Source organism: Mesoplodon mirus (assembly GCF_964341445.2).
Source record: "Mesoplodon mirus genome assembly, chromosome: 2".
In the NCBI taxonomy this organism is placed as follows: domain Eukaryota; kingdom Metazoa; phylum Chordata; class Mammalia; order Artiodactyla; family Ziphiidae; genus Mesoplodon; species Mesoplodon mirus.
Window position 1 is genome coordinate 136,609,892 of NC_138977.1, and position 20,260 is coordinate 136,630,151.

Genomic DNA, 20,260 nt, shown 5'->3' on the forward strand with positions numbered 1-20,260 from the left:
TATAACTGCTTTACAATGGTGTGTTAGTTTCTGCTTTACAACAAAGTGAATCAGCTATACATATACATATATCACCATATCCCCTCCCTCTCGCATCTCCCTCCCACCCTCCATATCCCACCCCTCTAGGTGGTCACAAAGCACCGAGCTGATCTCCCTGTGCTATGCGGGTGCTTCCAACTAGCTATCTGTTTTACGTTTGGTAGTGTATATATGTCCATGCTACTCTCTCACTTTGTCCCAGCTTCCCCTTCCCCCTCCCCGTGTCCTCAAGTCCATTATCTACGTCTGCCTGTTTATTCCTGTCCCTCCCCTAGGTTCATCAGAACAATACTTTTTTTAGATTCCATATATACATGTTAGCATACGGTATTTGTTTTTCTGACTTACTTCACTCTGTAGGACAGACTCTAGCTCCATCCAGCTCACTACAAATAACTCAATTTGGTTTCTTTTTATGGCTGAGTAATATTCCATTGTATATATGTGCCACATCTTCTTTATCCATTTATCTGTCGATGGACACTTAGGTTGCTTCCATGCCCTGGCTATTGTAAATAGTGCTGCAATGAACATTGTGGTACATGACTCCTTTTGAATTATGGTTTTCTCAGGGTATATACCCAGTAGTGGGATTGCTGGGTCATATGGTAATTCTATTTTTAGTTTTTTAAGAAACCTCCATACTGTTCTCCATAGTGGCTGTATCCATTTACATTCCCACCAACACTGCAAGAGGGTTCCCTTTTCTCCACACCCTCTCCAGCATTTATTGTTTCTAGATTTTTTGATGATGGCCATTCTGACCAGTGTGAGGCGATACCTCATTGTAGTTTTGATTTACATTTCTCTAATGATTAGTGATGTTGACCATCCTTTCATGTGCTTGTTGGCAATCTGTATATCTTCTCTGGAGAAATATCTATTTAGGTCTTCTGTCCATTTTTGGATTGGGTTTTTTGTGTTTTTAATATTGAGGTGATGAGCTGCTTGTATATTTTGGAGATTAGTCCTCTGTCTGTTGCTTCGTTGGCAAAAATTTTCTCCCATTCTGAGGGTTGTCTTTTCGTCTTGTTTATGGCTTCCTTTGCTGTGCAAAAACTTTTACGCTTCATTAGGTCCCATTTATTTATTTTTGTTTTTATGTCCATCTCTCTAGGAGGTGGGTCAAAAGGGATCTTGCTGTGATTTATGTCATAGAGTATTCTGCCTATGTTTTCCTCTAAGAGTTTTATAGTGTCTGGCCTTGCATTTAGGTCTTTAATCCATTTTGAGTTTATTTTTGTGTATGGTGTTAGGGAGTGTTCTAATTTCATTCTTTTACATGTAGCTGTCCAGTTTTCCCAGCATCACTTATTGAAGAAGCTGTCTTTTCTTGCCTCCTTTATCAAAGATAAGGTGACCATCTGTGCATGGGTTTATCTCTGGGCTTTCTATCCTGTTCCATTGATCTATATTTCTGTTTTTTGCCAGTACCATACTGTCTTGATTACTCTAGCTTTGTAGTATAGTTGAAAGTCAGAGAGCCTGATTCCTACAGCTATGTTTGTCTTTCTCAAGAATTCTTTGGCTATTTGGGGTCTTTTGTGTTTCCATAAAATTTGTGAAATTTTTTGTTCTAGTTCTGTGAAAAATGCCATTGGTAGTTTGATAGGGATTACATTCAATCTGTAGATTGCTTTGGTTTATAGAGTCATTCTCACAATGTTGATTCTTCCAGTCCAAGAACATGATATATTTCTCCATCTGTTTGTATCATCTTTAATTTCTTTCATCAGTGTCTTATAGTTTTCTGCATACAGGTCTTTTGTCTACCTAGGTAGGTTTATTCCTAGGTATTTTATTCTTTTTGTTGCAGTGGTAAATGGGAGTGTTTTCTTAATTTCTCTTTCAGATTTTTCATTGTTAGTGTATAGGAATGCAAGAGATTTCAGTGCATTAATTTTGTATCCTGCTACTTTACTAGATTCATTGATTAGCTCTAGTAGTTTTCTGGTAGCATCTTTAGGATTCTCTATGTATAGGATCATGTCATCAGCCGTGACAGTTTTACTTCTTCTTTTCCCATTTGGATTCCTTTTATTGCTTTTTCTTTTCTGATTGCTGTGGCTAAAACTTCCAAAACTATGTTGAATAATAGTGGTGAGAGTAGGCAACCTTGTCTTGTTCCTGATCTTAGTGGAAATGGTTTCCATTTATCACCATTGGGAAGGATGTTGGCTGTGGGTTTGTTATATATGGCCTTTATTATGTTGAGATAAGTTCCCTCTATGCCTACTTTCTGGAGAGTTTTTATCATAAATGGGTGTTGAATTTTCTCAAAAGCTTTTTCTGCATCTTTTGAGATGATAATATGGTTTTTATCCTTCTGTTTGTTAATGTGGTGTATCTCATTGAATGATTTGTGTATATTGAAGAATCCTTTCATTCCTGGGATAAACCCCACTTGATCATGGTGTATGATCATTTTAATGTGCTGTTGGATTCTGTTTGCTAGTATTTTGTTGAGGATTTTTGTATCTGCGTTCATCAGTGATATTGGCCTATAATTTGCTTTTCTCGTGACATTTTTGTCTGGTTTTGGTATCAGGGTGATTGTTGCCTTGTAGAATGAGTTTGGGAGTGTTCCTCCCTCTGCTATATTTTGGAAGAGTTTGAGAAGGATAGGTGTTAGCTCTTCTCTAAGTGTTTGACAGAATTCACCTGTGAAGCCATCTGATCCTGGGCTTTTCTTTGTTGGAAGGTTTTTAATCACAGTTTCAATTTTAGTGCTTGTGATTGTTCTGTTTATATTTTCTCTTTCTTCCTGGTTCAGTCTCAGAAGGCTGTATTTTTCTAAGAATTTGTCCATTTCTTCCAGGTTGTCCATTTTATTGGCATATAGTTGCTTGTAGTAATCTCTCATGATCCTTTGTATTTCTACAGTGTCAGTTGTTACTTCTTTTTCATTTCTAATTCTATTGATTTGAGTCTTCTCCCTTTTTCTCTTGATGACTCTAGCTAATGGTTTATCAATTTTGTTTATCGTCTCAAAGAACCAGCTTTTAGTTTTATTGATCTTTGCTATGGTTTCCTTCATTTCTTTTTCATTTATTTCTATTCTGATCTTTATGATTTCCTTCCTTCTGCTAACTTTGGCGTTTTTTTGTTGTTCTTCTTTTTCTAATTGCTTTAGGTGTAAGGTTAGGTTGGGTTTTTTTGAGATTTTTCTTGTTTTGCTATAAACTTCCCTCTTAGAAGTGATTTGCTGCATCCCATAGGTTTTGGATCATTGTGTTTTCATTGTCACTTGTTTCTAGGTACTTTTTGATTTCCTCTTTGATTTCTTCAGTGATCTCTTGGTTATTTAGTAGCATATTGTTTAGCCTCCATATATTTGTATTTTTTACAGTTTTTTTTCCTGTAATTGATATTTAGTCTCATAGCATTGTGGTTGGAAAAGATACTTGATACAATTTCAATTTTCTTCAATTTTCCAAGGCTTGATTTGTGACCCAAGATATGATCTGTCCTGAAGAATGGTCCATGAGAACTTGAGAAGAAAGTGTGTTTTGTTGTTTTTGGATGGAATGTCCTATAAATATCAATTAAGTCCATCTTGTTTAATGTGTCATTTTAAGCTTGTGTTTCCTTATTGATTTTCATTTTGGTTGATCTGTCCATTGGTGAATGTGAAGTGTTAAAGTCCCCTACTGTTATTGTGCTACTGTCGATTTCCCCTTTTATGGCTGTTAGCATTTGCCTTATGTATTGGGGTGCTCCTGTGTTGGGTACATGAATATTTATAATTGTTATATCTTCTTCTTGGATTGATCCCTTAGTCATTATGCAAGGTCCTTCTTTTTCTCTTGTGATAGTCTTTATTTTAAAGTCTAGTTTTGTCTGATATGAGGATTGCTACTGCAGCTTTCTTTTGATTTTCATTTGCATGGAATATCTTTTTCCATCCCCTACTTTCAGTCTGTATGTGTCCCTAGGTCTGAAGTGGGTCTCTTGTAGACAGCATATATACAGGTCTTGTTTTAGTATCCTTTCGGGCAGCCTGTGTCTTTTGATTGGAGCATTTAATCCATTTACATTTAAGGTAGTCCTCGATATGTATGTTCCCATTACCATTTTCTTAATTGTTTTGAGTTTGTTATTGTAGGTCTTTTCCTTGTCTTGTTTTTCCTGCCTAGAGAAGTTCCTTTAGCATTTGTTGTAAAGCTGGTTTGGTGGTGCTGAACTCTCTTAACTTTTGCTTGTCTGTAAAGGTTTTAATTTCTCTGTCAAATCTGAGTGAGATCCTTGCTGGGTAGAGTAATCTTGGTTGTAGGTTTTTCCCTTTTATCACTTTAAATATGTCCTGCACTCCCTTCTGGCATGTAGAGTTTCTGGTGAAAGATCAGCTGTTAACCTTACAGAGATTCCCTTGTATGTTATTTGTTGCTTCTCCCTTGCTTCTTTTAGTATTTTTTCTTTGTGTTTAATTTTTTTTTTTTTTTTTTTTTTTTTTTTTTTTTTTTTTTGCTGTACGCGGGCCTCTCACTGCTGTGGCCTCTCCCGTTGCGGAGCACAGGCTCCGGACACACAGCCTCCGCAGCCATGGCTCGCGGGCCCAGCCGCTCCGCGGCATGTGGGATCTTCCGGGATCGGGGCACGAACCCGTGTCCCCTGCATCGGCTGGCGGACTCTCAACCACTGCGCCACCAGGGAAGCCCTGTGTTTAATTTTTAATAGCTTGATTGTTATGTGTCTTCTTGTATTTCTCCTTGGATTTATCCTGTATGGGACTCTCTGTACTTCCTGGACTTGATTGACTATCTCCTTTCCCATGTTAGACAAGTTTTCAACTATAATCTCTTCAAATATTTTCTCAGTCCCTTTCTTTTTCTCTTCTTCTTCTGGGACTCCTATAATTCTAATGTTGTTGCATTTAATGTTTTCCCAGAGGTCTCTGGGACTGTCCTCAATTCTTTTCATTCTTTATTCTGTACTCCGGTTGCTATTTTCACTATTTTGTCTCCCCCGTCACTTATCTGTTCTTCTGCCTCAGTTATTCTACTATTGAACCTTCTAGAGAATTTTTAATTTCATTTATTGTGTTGTTCATCATTGTTTGTTTGCTCTTTAGTTCTTATAGGTCCTTGTTAAACGTTCCCTGTGTTTTCTCCATTCTATTTCCAAGATTTTGGATCATCTTCACAACCATTACTCTGAATTCTTTTTCAGGTAGACTGCTTACTTTCTCTTCATTTGTTTAGTCTGGTGGGTTTTTAACTTGCTTCTTCATCTGCTGCATATTTCTCTGTCTTCTCATTTTGCTTAACTTACTGTGTTTTGGTTCTCTTTTTCACATGCTGCAGTTTTGTAGTTGCCATTGTTTTTGGTGTCTGCCCCCAGTGGGTACGGTTGGTTCATTGGTTTGTGTAGTCTTCTTGGTGCCTGTTTTCTGGTGGGTGGAGCTGGATCTTGTCTTTCTGGTGGGCAGTGCTGCATCTGTTGGTGTGTTTTGGGTGTCTGTGAACTTATTATGATTTTAGGCAGCCTCTCTGCCAATGGGTGCGGTTGTGTTCCTGTCTTGCTAGTTGATTGGCATGGGGCGTCCAGCACTGGAGCTTGCTGGTCGTTGGGTGGAGCTGGGTCTTAGTGTTGAGACAGAGATCTCTTGGAGAGCTCTTGCAGATGGATATTATGTGGGGCCAGGAGATCTCTGGTGGTCCAGTGTCCTGAACTCTGCTCTCCCACCTCAGAAGCTCAGGCCTCACACCAGGCCAGAGCACCAATACCCTGTCAGCCACACGGCTGCCACAGAAACAAATCTTCTCTCAAGATCCAACTCTTTTTGACAGATTTGTCAGTTCTCTAGATGAATTCATTTGTGAACTCCTGACGTTTCCGAGCCTGTTTGGTTTTGCCTGACAGGTAGCAACCAGAACGCTGAGTTGTCAAGGTTTGCAGCAAACAGAGGGCTTATTCAGTAAGCAGCCGAGTGACAGGAGAACTAGTCTCAGATTTGCCTCCCTGAAGACAAGGGGCTCAAGCTATTTTGGGAATAAAGAATAAAAAAGTACAGCAGTCTGAGGTGTGGTAAGTGTGAGGCACGCGGGGATTGGAAAAAGGTACAGAAGTTGTCCTTCTGCACAGGCGTAACTAAGCTCGAGTGGTCTATTCTTGAGGGGTCCTCAATGCCCTCTTGTTGCAAATGCAAAACAGGCTTCCCAGGGGTAAAATACTTTGGTCCTTGCCAGCCAAGAGATGGCTTTTTATCCTGCAGAATGTTTCCCTGTTGTTATTATTATTTCTGTCTTCTTTTTCGTTTAGCCGTTTATTACAGGTTATGATAAAAGATACACATGAACATCCAATGGATGAGCTGCATAGGGCCAGGCATGGGAGAGGGGCATGGAGCATCTTTACCCTCTCCAGGCCCAAAACTCTGCCCAAATTTCCAAGTGTTCACCCACCTGGAAGTTTTCCATTCATTTTAAGTGAACAGTTCAATAGTGCTAAGTATTTTCACACTGTTGTACAACCAATGTCCAGATATATATGTATTTTATAAAGAAATGAGTCGTTTCAGATATGGTCTATTAAGAAGCAACTTTTATTTTGCACACAAGATATTTTAGTTCAAAACATGAACATGTATCTCACTAATAAAGATTCGATTTTGTTAAATTTTTGAACAGTTATATTAATGGCTTTTTCTTCTGTTCTTTTTTTTTTTTCCTTCCCTCTCTCATGATTAATAGGAGTGAGCTGAGTCGACAGAAACTTCATACCCAAGAGCTGCTTTCTCAGCTGGAAGTGGCAAATGAAAAGGTAGTTGAGGTAAGATAATGACCCACCTGGAAAGTGCTTTCCGCTGCAGGTTGATACACATGTTATAGAATTTTACCTGAGCCAAGTCCAAATTAATTCTCAACTTGGAAATACCATACTGATGTGAGTATTTCTTGTAGAAATCATACATAACCCTAAAAGTGCACACTTAATATAATATGAATAAAAGCTTTGAAAGTTAGTGATTCATCATATTTAAATGACAAAGATAGAGCTCTTATTTCAGTTTTACCAGTATACCTTGTGCTTTTTCAAAATTGTTAAGATCCCCTTTATTTCTTTGCATGTCTAAGACTTTTTTTAACCCAAATCCTCTAATTTTTTTTAACATCTTTATTGGAGTATAATTGCTTACATTTTTGTGTTAGTTTCCACTATATAACAGACTGAATCAGCTATACATATACATATATCCCCATATCCCCTCCGTCTTGCATCTCCCTCCCACCCTCCCAATCCCACCACTCTAGGTGGTCACAAAGCACTGAGCTGGTCTCCCTGTGCTGTGCGGCTGCTTCCCACTTGCTATCTGTTTTACATTTGGTAGTGTATATGTGTCAGTGCCACTCTCTCATTTCGTCCTAGCTTACACTTCCCCCTCCCCATATCCTCAACTCTATTCTCTTCATCTGCATCTTTATTCCTGTCCCTCCCCTAGGTTCATCAGAACCTTTTTTTTTTTAGATTCCATATATATGTGTTAGCATACGGTATTTGTTTTTCTCTTTCTGATTTACCTCACTTTGTATGACAGACTCTAAATTCATCCACCTCACTAAAAATAATTCAATTTGGTTTCTTTTTATGGCTGAGTAATATTCCATTGTATATATGTGCCACATCTTCTTTATCCATTCATCTGTCGATGGACATTTAGCTTGCTTCCATGTCCTGGCTATTGTAAAGAGTGCTGCAATGAACATTGTGGTACATGTCTCTTTTTTTTTTTTTTTTTTGGAAAAGAAAGTAAAGTAAATATATTTTTTTATTAGTTTCTGCTTTATAACAAAGTGAATCAGTCATACATATACATCTGTTCCCATATCCCTTCCCTCTTGCATCTCCCTCCCTCCCACCCTCCCTATCCCACCCCTCCAGGTGGTCACAAAGCACCGAGCTGATCTCCCTGTGCTATGCAGCTGCTTCCCACTATCTATCTACCTTACATTTGGTAGTGTATATATGTCCATGCCTCTCTCTCGCTTTGTCACAGCTTACCCTTCCCCCTCCCCATATCCTCAAGTCCATTCTCAAGTAGGTCTGTGTCTTTATTCCTGTCTTACCCCTAGGTTCTTCATGACATTTTTTTTTCTTAAATTCCATATATATGTGTTAGCATACGGTATTTGTCTTTCTCTTTCTGACTTACTTCACTCTGTATGACAGACTCTAGGTCTATCCACCTCATTACAAATAGCTCAGTTTCATTTCTTTTTATGACTGAGTAATATTCCATTGTATATGTGTGCCACATCTTCTTTATCCATTCATCCGATGATGGACACTTAGGTTGTTTCCATCTCCTGGCTATTGTGAATAGAGCTGCAACGAACATTTTGGTACATGCCTCTTTTTGAATTATGGTTTTCTCAGGGTATATGCCCAGTAGTGGGATTGCTGGGTCATATGATAGTTCTATTTATAGTTTTTTAAGGAACCTCCCTATTGTTCTCGATAGTGGCTATATCCATTTACATTCCCACCAACACTGTAAGAGGGTTCCCTTTTCTCTAAACCCTCTCCAGCATTTATTGTTTGTAGATATTTTGATGATGGCCATTCTGACTGGTCTGAGGTGATACCTCATTGTCATTTTGATTTGCATTTCTCTAATGATTAGTGATGTTGACCATCCTTTCATGTATTTGTTGGCAGTCTGTATATCTTCTTTGGAAAAATGTCTATTTAGGTCTTCTGCCCATTTTTGGATTGGGTTGTTTGTTTTTTTGATATTGATCTGCATGAGCTGCTTGTGTATTTTGGAGACTAATCCTTTGTCAGTTGCTTCATTTGCAAATATTTTCTCCCATTCTGAGGGTTGTCTTTTCATCTTGTTTATGGCTTCTTTTGCTGTGCAAAAGCTTTTAAGTTTCATTAGGTCCCATTTGTTTATTTTCGTTTTTATGTCCCTTTCTCTAGGAGGTGGGTCAAAAAGGATCTTGCTGTGATTTATGTCACAGAGTGTTCTCCTTATGTTTTCCTCTAATAGTTTTACAATGTCTGGGCTTACATTTACATCTTTAATCCACTTTGAGTTTATTTTTATGTATGGTGTTAGGGAGTGTTCTAATTTCATTCTTTTACATGTAGCTCTCCAGTTTGCCCAGCACCACTTACTGAAGAGGCTGTCTTTTATTGCCTCCTTTATCAAAAATAAGTGACCATCTGTGCATGGGTTTATCTCTGGGCTTTCTATCCTGTTCCATTGATCTATATTTCTGTTTTTTGCCAGTACCATACTGTCTTGATTGCTGTAGCTTTGTAGTATAGTCTACTATAGTCTATAGTATAGTCTGTAGTATAGTCTAAAGTCAACGTGATTCCTCCAGCTCCGTTTCTCTTTCTCAAGATTGCTTTGGCTATTTGGGGTCGTTTGTGTTTCCATAAAATTTGTGAAATTTTTTGTCCTAATTCTGTGAAAAATGCCAATGGTAGTTTGATAGGGATTGCATTCAATCAGTAGATTGATTTGGTTAGTAGAGTCATTTTCACAATGTTGATTCTTCCAATCCAAGAACATGGTATATCTTTCCATCTGTTTGTATCATCTTTAACTTCTTTAATCAGTGTCTTATACTTTTGTGCATACAGATGTTTTTTCTCCTTAGATAGGTTTATTCCTAGGTATTTTATTCTTTTTGTTGCAATGGTAAATGGGAGTATTTCCTTATTTCTCCTTCAGATTTTTGATCATTAGTGTATAGGAATGCAAGAGATTTCCGTGCATTAATTTTGTATCCTGCTACTTTACCAGATTCATTGGTTAGCTCTAGTAGTTTACTGGTAGCATCTTTAGGATTCTCTATGTATAGGATCATGTCATCTGCAAACAGTGACAGTTTTACTTCTTCTCCAATTTGGATTCGTTTTATTCCTTTTTCTTCTCTGATTGCTGTGGCTAAAACTTCCAGAACTATGTTGAATAATAGTGGTGAGAGTGAGCAGCCTTGTCTTGTTCCTGATCTCAGTGGAAATGGTTTCCATTTTTCACCATTGGGAAGGATGTTGGCTGTGGGTTTGTTATATATGGCCTTTATTATGTTGAGATAAGTTCCCTCTATGCCTACTTTCTGGAGAGTTTTTATCATAAATGGGTGTTGAATTTTCTCAAAAGCTTTTTCTGCATCTTTTGAGATGATAATATGGTTTTTATCCTTCTGTTTGTTAATGTGGTGTATCACATTGAATGATTTGCGTATATTGAAGAATCCTTTCATTCCTGGGATAAACCCCACTTGATTATGGTGTATGATCATTTTAATGTGCTGGTGGATTCTGTTTGCTAGTAGTTTGTTGAGGATTTTTGTATCTGTTCATCAGTGCTACTCCCTGTAGTTTTCTTTTTTTTTGAAATCTTTCTCTGGTTTTGGTATCAGGGTGATGATGGCCTCATAGAATGAGTTTGGGAGTGTTCCTACCTCTGCTATATTTTGAAAGAGTTTGAGAAGCGTAGGTGTTAGCTCTTCTCTAGGTGTTTGACAGAATTCGCCTGTGAAGCCAGCTGATCCTGGGTTTTGTTTGTTGGAAGGTTTTTAATCACAGTTTCAATTTCAGTGCTTGTGATTGTTCTGTTTATATTTTCTCTTTCTTCCTGGTTCAGTCTCGGAAGGTTGTGTTTTTCTAAGAATTTGTCCTTTTCTTCCAGGTTGTCCATTTTATTGGCATATAGTTGCTTGTAGTAATCTCTCATGGTCCTTTATATTTCTGCAGTGTCGGTTGTTACTTCTCCTTTTTCATTTCTAATTCTGTTGATTTGAGTCTTCTCCCTTTTTTTTCTTTATGAGTCTGCCTAATGGTTTATCAATTTTGTTTTTCTTCTCAGAGAAACAGCTTTTAGTTTTATTGATCTTTGCTATGGTTTCCTTCATTTCTTTTTCATTTATTTCTATTCTGATCTTTATGATTTCCTTCCTTCTGCTAAGTTTGGGGGGGTTTTGTTCTTCTTTCTCTAATTGCTTTAGGTGTAAGGTTAGGTTGTTCTTTTGATATATTTTTTGTTCCTTGAGGTAGGATTGTATTGCTATAAACTTCCCTCTTAGGACTGCTTTTGCTGCATCCCATAGGTTTTGGGTTGTCATGTTTTCATTGTCATTTGTTTCTAGGTATTTTTTTATTTCCTCTTCAATTATTTTCAGTGATCTCTTGGTTACTTAGTAGCGTATTGTTTAGCCTCCATATATTTGTATTTTTTTCAGTTTTCTTCCTGAAATTGATATTTAGTCTTATAGCATTGTGGTTGGAAAAGATACTTGATATGATTTCAATTTTCCTCAATTTACCAAGGCTTGATTTGTGACCCAAGATATGATCTATCCTGGAGAATGGTCCATGAGCACTTGAGAAGAAAGTGTGTTCTGTTGTTTTTGGGTGGAATGTCCTATAAATATCAATTAAGTCCATCTTGTTTAATGTGTCATTTTAAGCTTGTGTTTCCTTATTGATTTTCATTTTGGTTGATCTGTCCATTGGTGAATGTGAAGTGTTAAAGTCCCCTACTATTATTGTTCTACTGTCGATTTCCCCTTTTATGGCTGTTAGCATTTGCCTTATGTATTGGGGTGCTCCTATGTTGGGTGCAGAAATATTTACAATTGTTATATCTTCTTCTTAGATTGATCCCTTAATCATATGTAGGGTCCTTCTTTTTCTCTTGTTATTGTCTTTATTTTAAAGTCTTGTTTTGTCTGATATGAGAATTACTACTCCAGCTTTCTTTTGATTTCCATTTGCATAGAATATCTTTTTCCATCCCCTACTTTCAGTCTGTATGTGTTCCTAGGTCTGAAGTGGGTCTCTTGTAGACAGCATATATACAGGTCTTGTTTTAGTATCCTTTCAGGCAGCCTGTGTCTTTTGATTGGAGCATTTAATCCATTTACATTTAAGGTAGTCCTCGATATGTATGTTTCCATTACCATTTTCTTAATTGTTTTGGGTTTGTTATTGCAGGTCTTTTCCTTGTCTTGTGTTTCCTGCCTAGAGAAGTTCCTTTAGCATTTGTTGTAATGCTTGTTTAGTGGTGCGGAATTCTCTTAGCTTTTTCTTCTCTGTAAAGTTTCAACTTCTCCATCAAATCTGAATGAGATCCTTGCTGGTTAGAGTAATCTTGCTTGTAGGTTTTTCCCTTTTATCACTTTAAATATGTCCTGCACTCCCTTCTGGCTTGCAGAGTTTCTGCTGAACGATCAGCTGTTAAGGTTATAGGGATTCCCTTTTATGTTATTTGTTGCCTTTCCTTTGCTTCTTTAATATTTGTTCTTTGTATTTAATTTTTGATAGTTTGATTAATAAGTGTCTTGTGTTTCTCCATGGATTTATCCTGTTTTGGACTCTCTGCACTTCCTGGACTTGATTGACTATTTCCTTTCCCGTATTAAGGAAGTTTTTAACTATAATCTCTTGAAATATTTCCTCAGTCCTTTTTTTTTTCTCTTCTTCTGGGAGCCCTGTAAATCGAATGTTGTTTCATTTAATGTTGTCCCAGAGGTCTCTGAGTCTGTCCTAAATTCTTTGCATTCTTTTTTCTTTATTCTGCTCTGCAGTAGTTATTTCCACTCTTTTATCTTTCAGGTCACTTATCCATTCTTCTGCCTCAGTTATTCTGTTATTGGTTCCTTCTAGAGAATTTTTAATTTCATTTATTGTGTTGTTCATCATTGTTTTTTGCTCTTTAGTTCTAAGTCCTTGTTAAATGTTTCCTGTGTTTTCTCCATTCTATTTCCAAGATTTTAGATCATCTTCACTATCATTACTCTGAATTCTTTTTCAGGTAGACTGCCTCTTTCCTCTTCATTTTTTGGTCTGGTGGGTTTTTACCTTGCTCCTTCATCTGCTGCATGTCTCTCTGTCTTCTCATTTTGCTTAACTTACTGTTTGGGGTCTCTTTTTTGCCAGCTGCTCGTTCATATTTCCCATTATTTTTGGTGTCTGCCCCCAGTGGTTAAGGTTGGCTCAATGGGTTGTGTAGGCTTCCTGGTGGAGGGGACTGGTGCCTGTGTTCTTGTGGTTGGGCTGGATCTTGTCTTTCTTGTGGGCAGGGCCTCGTCCGGTGGTGTGTTTTGGGGTGTCTGTGAACTTATTATGATTTTAGGCAGCCTCTCTTCTAATGGGTGGGGTTGTGTACTGTCTTACTAATTGTTAGGCATGCCATGTCCAGCACTGGAGCTTGCTAGTTGTTGAGTGGAGCTCGGTCTTAGCGTTGAGACGGAGATCTCTGGGAGAGCTCTTGCCGATTGATATTACGTGGGGCCAGGAGGTCTCTCGTGGTCCAATATCCTGCACTCAGCTCTCCCACCTCAGTAGCTCAGGCCTGACACCCGGCCAGAGCACCAAGACCCTGTCAGCCACATGGCCAGGTTCGTGGAGATTTTGCTGCCTTTTCGGAAGTCTAAGATCTGCCAGTATTCAGTAGGTGTTCTGCAGGAGTTTTTCCACATGTAGATGTATTTTTGATGTATCTGTGGGGAGGACAGTGGTCTTCACATCTTACTCCACCATCGTCTTGAAGATCCTCCTCCAATTTTGTTTTAATCCATCACAAAAGACATGTAGAAAATACTTTTTCCTACTGGAATATATTAAAACATTCCTTTAGATTAATGCTTTAGAACTAAATATAGCAAGGGTTTATCATTTTTTTTCCTTTGAAGAAAAAAATTTAAACAATGTCCAGATTATTATTAGAACTTTCTAGAACTCTAGTTCTTTGATGAACAAACTTCGAAGGTATTTGTTGGAATTTCATTAACAGGCTGTATGGTCCACTAGCTCTCTCTGGCCTTCTATAAGAGCCATAGTGGAGTCATTACACTTCAGTTTTATAGCATTGTAAATTGACATGAGCCATTTAGAAAACAATTAAACAGTAGCCTTTCAAAAACTCTTTGATTTTGCTCCCACTTCCAGGAATCTGTTCTAAGGAAATAATTTAAAATTTGAAAAAAATTAAAGGGAAATATTCAACATAGTAATGTTAATTATTTTGGAATATCAAAAGCAACTAAAATGATCAATTAAAAAAGAACAGTTGCATATATTATGTTTTATCTAAGCTGTACTGTGTCTTAGCCATTATGGTAACATCATAGTAAAATGTATATATAGTCTGATTATAACTATGAAAATGATTATTATAGATGATGGCAGTTTTTCCTCAGGTTTTCTCTAGTGTTAATGATGTGTCTCTTAAATTTAAGACTACGTATTTAAACATCTTGGTAAATTGGAAAAGCCAATATAGTTCTCTTCATACAATTTAATTTTGCTTTGGGGCACAATAAGAAATAGAATAAGCACATTTTAGCAGGTTACTGTTAGTTCAGTATTTTGTTTTACTAGGCATGACATTCATTCTTATCACTTGTATGTTATGACATGGGAACTACCTAGTTCAAAGAACTGTATAACAATTTTACATGTGCAAAAACCTTTTTTTAGGCTAGTAAGTATGGAGAAGGCTAATACATTTTTTAATTGATAGATTCTTTTAACTTGTCTGCATGACACCATGTTGTGACAGATTTATATTCATGATGCCTATGTAGTTGCCTGAGGCTGCTCTAACAAAGTAATACAGACTGGGGTGGCTTAACCAACAGAAACTTATTGTCTCACAGTTCTGGAGGCCAGTAGTCCAAAATCAAGAAGACAGCAGAATTTGTTCCTTCTGAGGGAAAATCTTTTCCAGGCCTCCTTCCTAGCTTCTGGTGGCCTCAGGCATTCCTTCTCTTGTTGATAATGTTCTCCCTGTGTCTTCATATGTTCTTCCCTTTGTGCATGTCTGTCTCTATGTCCAAATTTCCCCTTTTTATGAAGTCACCAGTCATATTGGATATGGACCCACCCTAATGACCTCATCTTAACTTAATCATCAACAAAGACCCTATTTCCAAATAAGGTCACATTCATAAGTACTAGGGGGTTGGGGCTTCAACATCTTTTTTTTAGGGACATAATGCGACCCATACCAATGCCTTAATAATGCTATTGACCCTAATACCTTCTGGAGTATACACATGTATTGGGAAACATGTAGACTGATTTCTTCCCCTTTTAAATAATACCATAAGCATATAAATCATTTAAGATAAGTCTAACTCTGTAAAAATCAGAATTTCTAGAATTAATATTTTCTGTTTCTTGACCTTAATAATGTGTAGACTATGTCACAGTTCCCCTGGAAGCTTGTCTAGCACAGTGGTTCTAAATGCACTAGCAGACAGCATCGACACCACCCAAGAACTTGATAGAAGTGCAGATTCTCAGGACCATCCCACCCCTACTGATGCTCTGGTTGTGAGGCCCAGGTCTGTGTTCTCACACTCTCTGGGTGATTCCAAAGCAGTGATATAGTGTCTCAAGGTTAACAATCACAAACTGAAAGCCTTGGTCTTAACTTCAGATTCACTTTGCTTTTAGATTTAATTCACTTTCTTTGGTGGCATGTGGTGGAGGGTCAGGGGAGGGGAACCAGTTTAGTCATAATGTAAAACCAGCTTTAAACCTTGAAGTTCATGACTTGAAAAATGTAAATTTGTAGATATATTATCTTTGCATTTTGTAAGTGGTAAAATGATGTCCAGATTTTTCATTGATTATTCCATAAAACATCTCCGTACCACATATGGATTTCTAACTTGTTTGTCTTATATTTCCCCTTAATAGAATGAAAAGTTGATTCTAGAGCATCAAGAAAAATCCAACAGACTTCAGAAACGACTAAGTGAGGCGGAACAGAGAGCTGCTTCGGCCTCCCAGCAGGTAGGGAGCTTCCTCGTTATCCATAACAATAGTCTGAGTAGAGCGGAGATAAGAAAAGTTCCTCAAAAGTTTCCAGAGAACTAGTAGTTTTATTTTTATTTGATTAAACTACTTAAAATTAGTCTCTTTAATGTTTAAGGTTGGAAAAGTAAACTTCAGAAACAAAAATAAACATCGGTCTCCTCCATTTGACACCTAAATCTGGAACTGCACTGTCCAATATGATAGCTGCTAGCCACAGGCAACTGTTTAAATTAAAATTAAATAAAATTAAAATTGAAATCTTCAGTCACACTAGTCAGATTTCAAATGCTCAAAAGCCACATGTAGCCATGGCTGTCATATTGGACAGCGTAATATGGAACAACTCTGTCACCCCAGTAAGTTCTGTTGGACAGCACTGCTCTAGAATTATGTTCTGTCTAAAACTAGGCAGGTATTCATTGGCAGATTCGGAAGTAAATGACATTGCTTTGAATGTAGTGTTTCAAATTGCACTGTTTTTATTGCAGTTTTTAAATGGAAAAAAATTACCTAGCTTATAGGTTTAACTTCATTTAATGCACATTTGTACATGACCATATAAATCTAAAATACCATATAAAAGTTGTCCAATGGGAAATAGAGTAAAAAGTGCAGAATATCAATGAAATAATAAGGGGCAATTACTCCTAATGCACATGTATCACATAAATGAAATGGGCCATTTGTTCTAAAGTAGGAGCAGTAGTCTCTCCTGTTAGGATCAAAATGAAAAGAGTTTAGTGATTATAAAGATAGGCTTGAAACAGATGGTTTAGATAGATAGATAGATAGAGAAAAACAAACCAAGTTACTATATTAATATATAATATTTGGTTATAAATGTACTGTTTCAATCAAAATTAACGTTATTCTTAGATATTATTACAGCAATAACTAACTCTAAATACTGAATTCAGTTTGTGTTCATGATGTTTATAGATTTTTTTTTGAAATCTACTTCTGGTATGAACATGGCATAGCACTTAAAGAAAATCCAATCATCATTTGCCCTTCAGTTTTCCTGCCTCTTTAACGTAATTATAGTTTTACCATGTAAGTTTAATTTCTTATGAAATTATGGATTACTGGATGAATTAATTAATTATTCAAGAATTCATTTACATTATAAGGTAACAGGAGCCAAGGTGTATGGGACAGTATCTTGAGTGGAGGTATTTTGGAGTCAGGCAGATAGCCTGGTGCCATTAAGTAGCCATGTGACTTTGGGCAATTTCAACTTCTCTAAGCCTCAGTTTCTTCATGTTTAACGTAGGATAATAACACCTCCCCAATAGAGTTATTGAAAGATCAAAGGAATTAGCACATACAAAGCACTTAGCATAGTCATTAAGTGGTAAATAAGATACTTATATATAGAAATTAAATTTCTATATCACAGTCTTTAAAGCTTCAAGTTTACCTTTTTCAAGGACTGTGGTAAAGAAAATGCCTACTTAAAATCAACTACCTACACAAGGGTACAGTTACAGAACCTTAACGATATAATCCAGTTGACTTCTAGTTGTCTTCTTCCTGACAGAATTAAACCTAAGCAGTCCAACAAAGATGTTTCTCCTGTTATTTAAACTCCCTAATGGCAGAGATTACACCATTCTCCTTGTGAGCCTTCTTTTTAATGTTTTGTCAGTAACCACTTCACAGATTTTCCCCTAAGTTTTTTTCCTTCCATTCTGTTCTCATTTGAAGATGGAAAGTAATCATTCAGCATTTTCCCCATACACAAAAAGGAATTTATTCCCTGGAATTAATATGTTTTTCTATTTTAAATGTGTCCAAGTCATAAACTTTTTTATAAGACATATATTCAGTCTTTTTTAATCTTTATCTTTACCTTCTCTGAATCCTTTCTAATTTTCCCATTTTCTTCCAAAAACTGGAAACTCCTGTTAAAAATAATATCCTGGGAAGGGCTTGATATTTAATGAAGTAAAGGCGTTAAAACAAGGATCCTCAACCCCTGGAACCGGGCCGCACAGCAGGAGGTGAGCAGCAGGCGAGCGAGTGAAGCTTCACCTGCCGTTCCCCGTCGCTCCCCACCGCTCCCCATCGCTGGCAGTACCGCCTGAACCACCACCCACCCCTCCCCCCATCCGTGGAAAAACTGTCTTCTACAAAACCAGTCCCTGGTGCCAAAAAGGTTAAAGACCGCTGCATTAAAAGATTATTATTGTCTTTCACATGTCATTCTTACCAGTGCAGCCAAGCATCATGTCATTGGTTCAGCACAAGCCCTGCAGTGTAGTCATTCAGTCACGCTCGAAATGTGCTGTTCTGATTAACTTTTTCTATATCTTTTTCATCCATCTCTGGACAACAGTTAGATGTTCCAAGTGTATCATTCTAAACTATTGAATGCCACACTGTGTTCTTTTGACGGTATGGGATTTTAAAAAATCAGTGTGGTGAAGCCCTTCTCTGCAGGACACAAAACCTAGAAACTATGAAAAGAAATTAATAAATGTGACTATTTAAATTTAAGATTTCTACATAGAAAAGTAAAGACAGTGACAAACAGAGAAAAATATTTGCAACACATATGACAAAAGGCTCGTATCCTGGCTAATCAACCAAAAAAAATGCTATAGTACAATAAAGTGTATAAATGATAAAAGACAGATGGCTTTTAAACATTTTTTTTATGCCCAACTCATCCTCACCCAAAAGGCAAATAGAGATTTAAACTGTAATCACATATTATTTTTCACCTGTCAGATCATGAAGGTTGGTAATACATTGTGCTGGCACATGCATACATCACTGACATAAGTGTGTATTGGTACAACCTCTTTGGCACCCAACTTGGCAGTATCTCTCAACAGTTGTAAACGTACCTAACCTGTGACCTAACAGTTCTAAGAATTTATTCTGCAGGTGGTGTACTTGCACCTGGGCAAGTCTGTGCAAGGAAGCACATAAAAATACTAATTGCAGCATTGCCTATAATTCTAAAAGATTAAAGACTATCTAAATGCCCATCAATTGGAAACCAGTTAAACTATGGAATATCCATACACAGGAAATTTTGCAGCTGTTAAGAGGAATAAAGTAGATTTAATGTGGAACTATTCTAAGGTAGATCATTTAGCAGGAAAAAAATATGAAAAGTGTGTATAGTACTTTATCATTTTTTAAATAAAAAAGGGTGAGGAAATATGTGCATGTATTCTCACTTAGAATATTTCAAGAAATATACTTAGAAGCTGGAAGTAGTGGTTTTGCCTGGAAAGAGGGATGTGGAATGAAGGACAGAGATGGGAAGCCTTCCTTTATGCTGTATATACTCTTTTGTACTGTTAGATATCTTTTACCATGTGTCTGTATTATCAATTCCAATTTAATATTTAAAGATTATTTTCTTAATGGACATACTGTGATCTGTCATCATCTTTTTATTACCAGCCCTGCATTGTGCTGGCTCACACTTAGTTTGTGTTCTAGCCTCTTTCCTGATTAACTTTTATCTAGATGTTTTTCATTCGTTTGTAAAATATGTTTTGGAATTCTCAGTGTATTACTGAGCTATGGAATGCCATATTTGACATGCATATCTCTAGAGTAATACAGGCATTTTAAAGTCTCAAGAGTAAAAGAAATGAACACAAAAAGCGACCTCTAACAAGACCCCTTACAATAAGATTATTTTCAATAATTGTAAGTTGTGATGCATTATACTTTGTATTAGTCTAAGATTTTTCCACAGAAAAAGTAGCTACTTACTGATTGTTTATTTCAATTGCAGCTCAGTGCGATTACAGTACAGAGAAGAAAAGCAGCCTCCATGATGAATCTGGAAAATATTTAAAAATATTCATAGTTCACTCACAGAACTTTAGACTTCGGAAAGCTGTTGGACTAGAAGTTTATTAAAATGGTAAAACCTGTATAGAATGGTTAAGGCTTGTGTCGTTTTGCATAAGCATTTTCCATTCTGTTTTGAGGGTTATTGGAAAACAGAACAGCTTCCTGTAAGTAAAGAAAAGGTAATCCTATATTGAGCTTCAGTAGAGGATAAAGCCAGCTGGGAAGAACTCATTGCCTTCATCAACGTGTCTGTTTTTTAATTCCTCCTTTTTCCCTTGGAAGAGCGTAACAGTTTTCAAACTATGCTAATCATGAGAAAGAGTTTTAAGAAATTGCTAGAATTTTAATATTTCAGGTTCCAGAATTTGAGAATTTTACATCTGTTACTCGTAACTCATTTTTAAAGTTCCCAAGTATCCGTTTTATTATAAACTCACATGTAATAAATTATGCACTTTCTAAAATGATGCTGTCATGTATTTTATTTTATTTATTTATTTTTTAATTATAAATTTATTTACTTTTGATTTATTTGGTTGCATTGGGTCTTCATTGCTGTACGCGGGCCTTCTCTAGTTGCAGCTAGCGAGGGCTACTCTTCATTGCCGTG

At 36.9% G+C, this 20,260-nt stretch overlaps 1 protein-coding gene across 3 annotated transcripts in view; it reads left to right on the forward strand.

Moving 5' to 3' along the window:
• SCLT1 (sodium channel and clathrin linker 1) overlaps nt 1-20,260 on the forward strand; it is a 283,591-nt gene extending 263,331 nt beyond the window's left edge. Inside the window, exons 19-21 of one of the 3 annotated variants that reach the window (XM_082603421.1) lie at nt 6,735-6,813; nt 15,709-15,804; nt 19,589-20,258. In XM_082603421.1, coding sequence (XP_082459547.1) covers nt 6,735-6,813; nt 15,709-15,804; nt 19,589-19,651 — 238 coding nt within the window. In that variant the 3' untranslated portion in view covers nt 19,652-20,258. Of the gene's footprint in view, nt 1-6,734; nt 6,814-15,708; nt 15,805-19,588 lie in introns of all 3 variants that reach the window. The other 2 variants (XM_082603422.1, XM_082603420.1) reach the window with 2 other exon arrangements.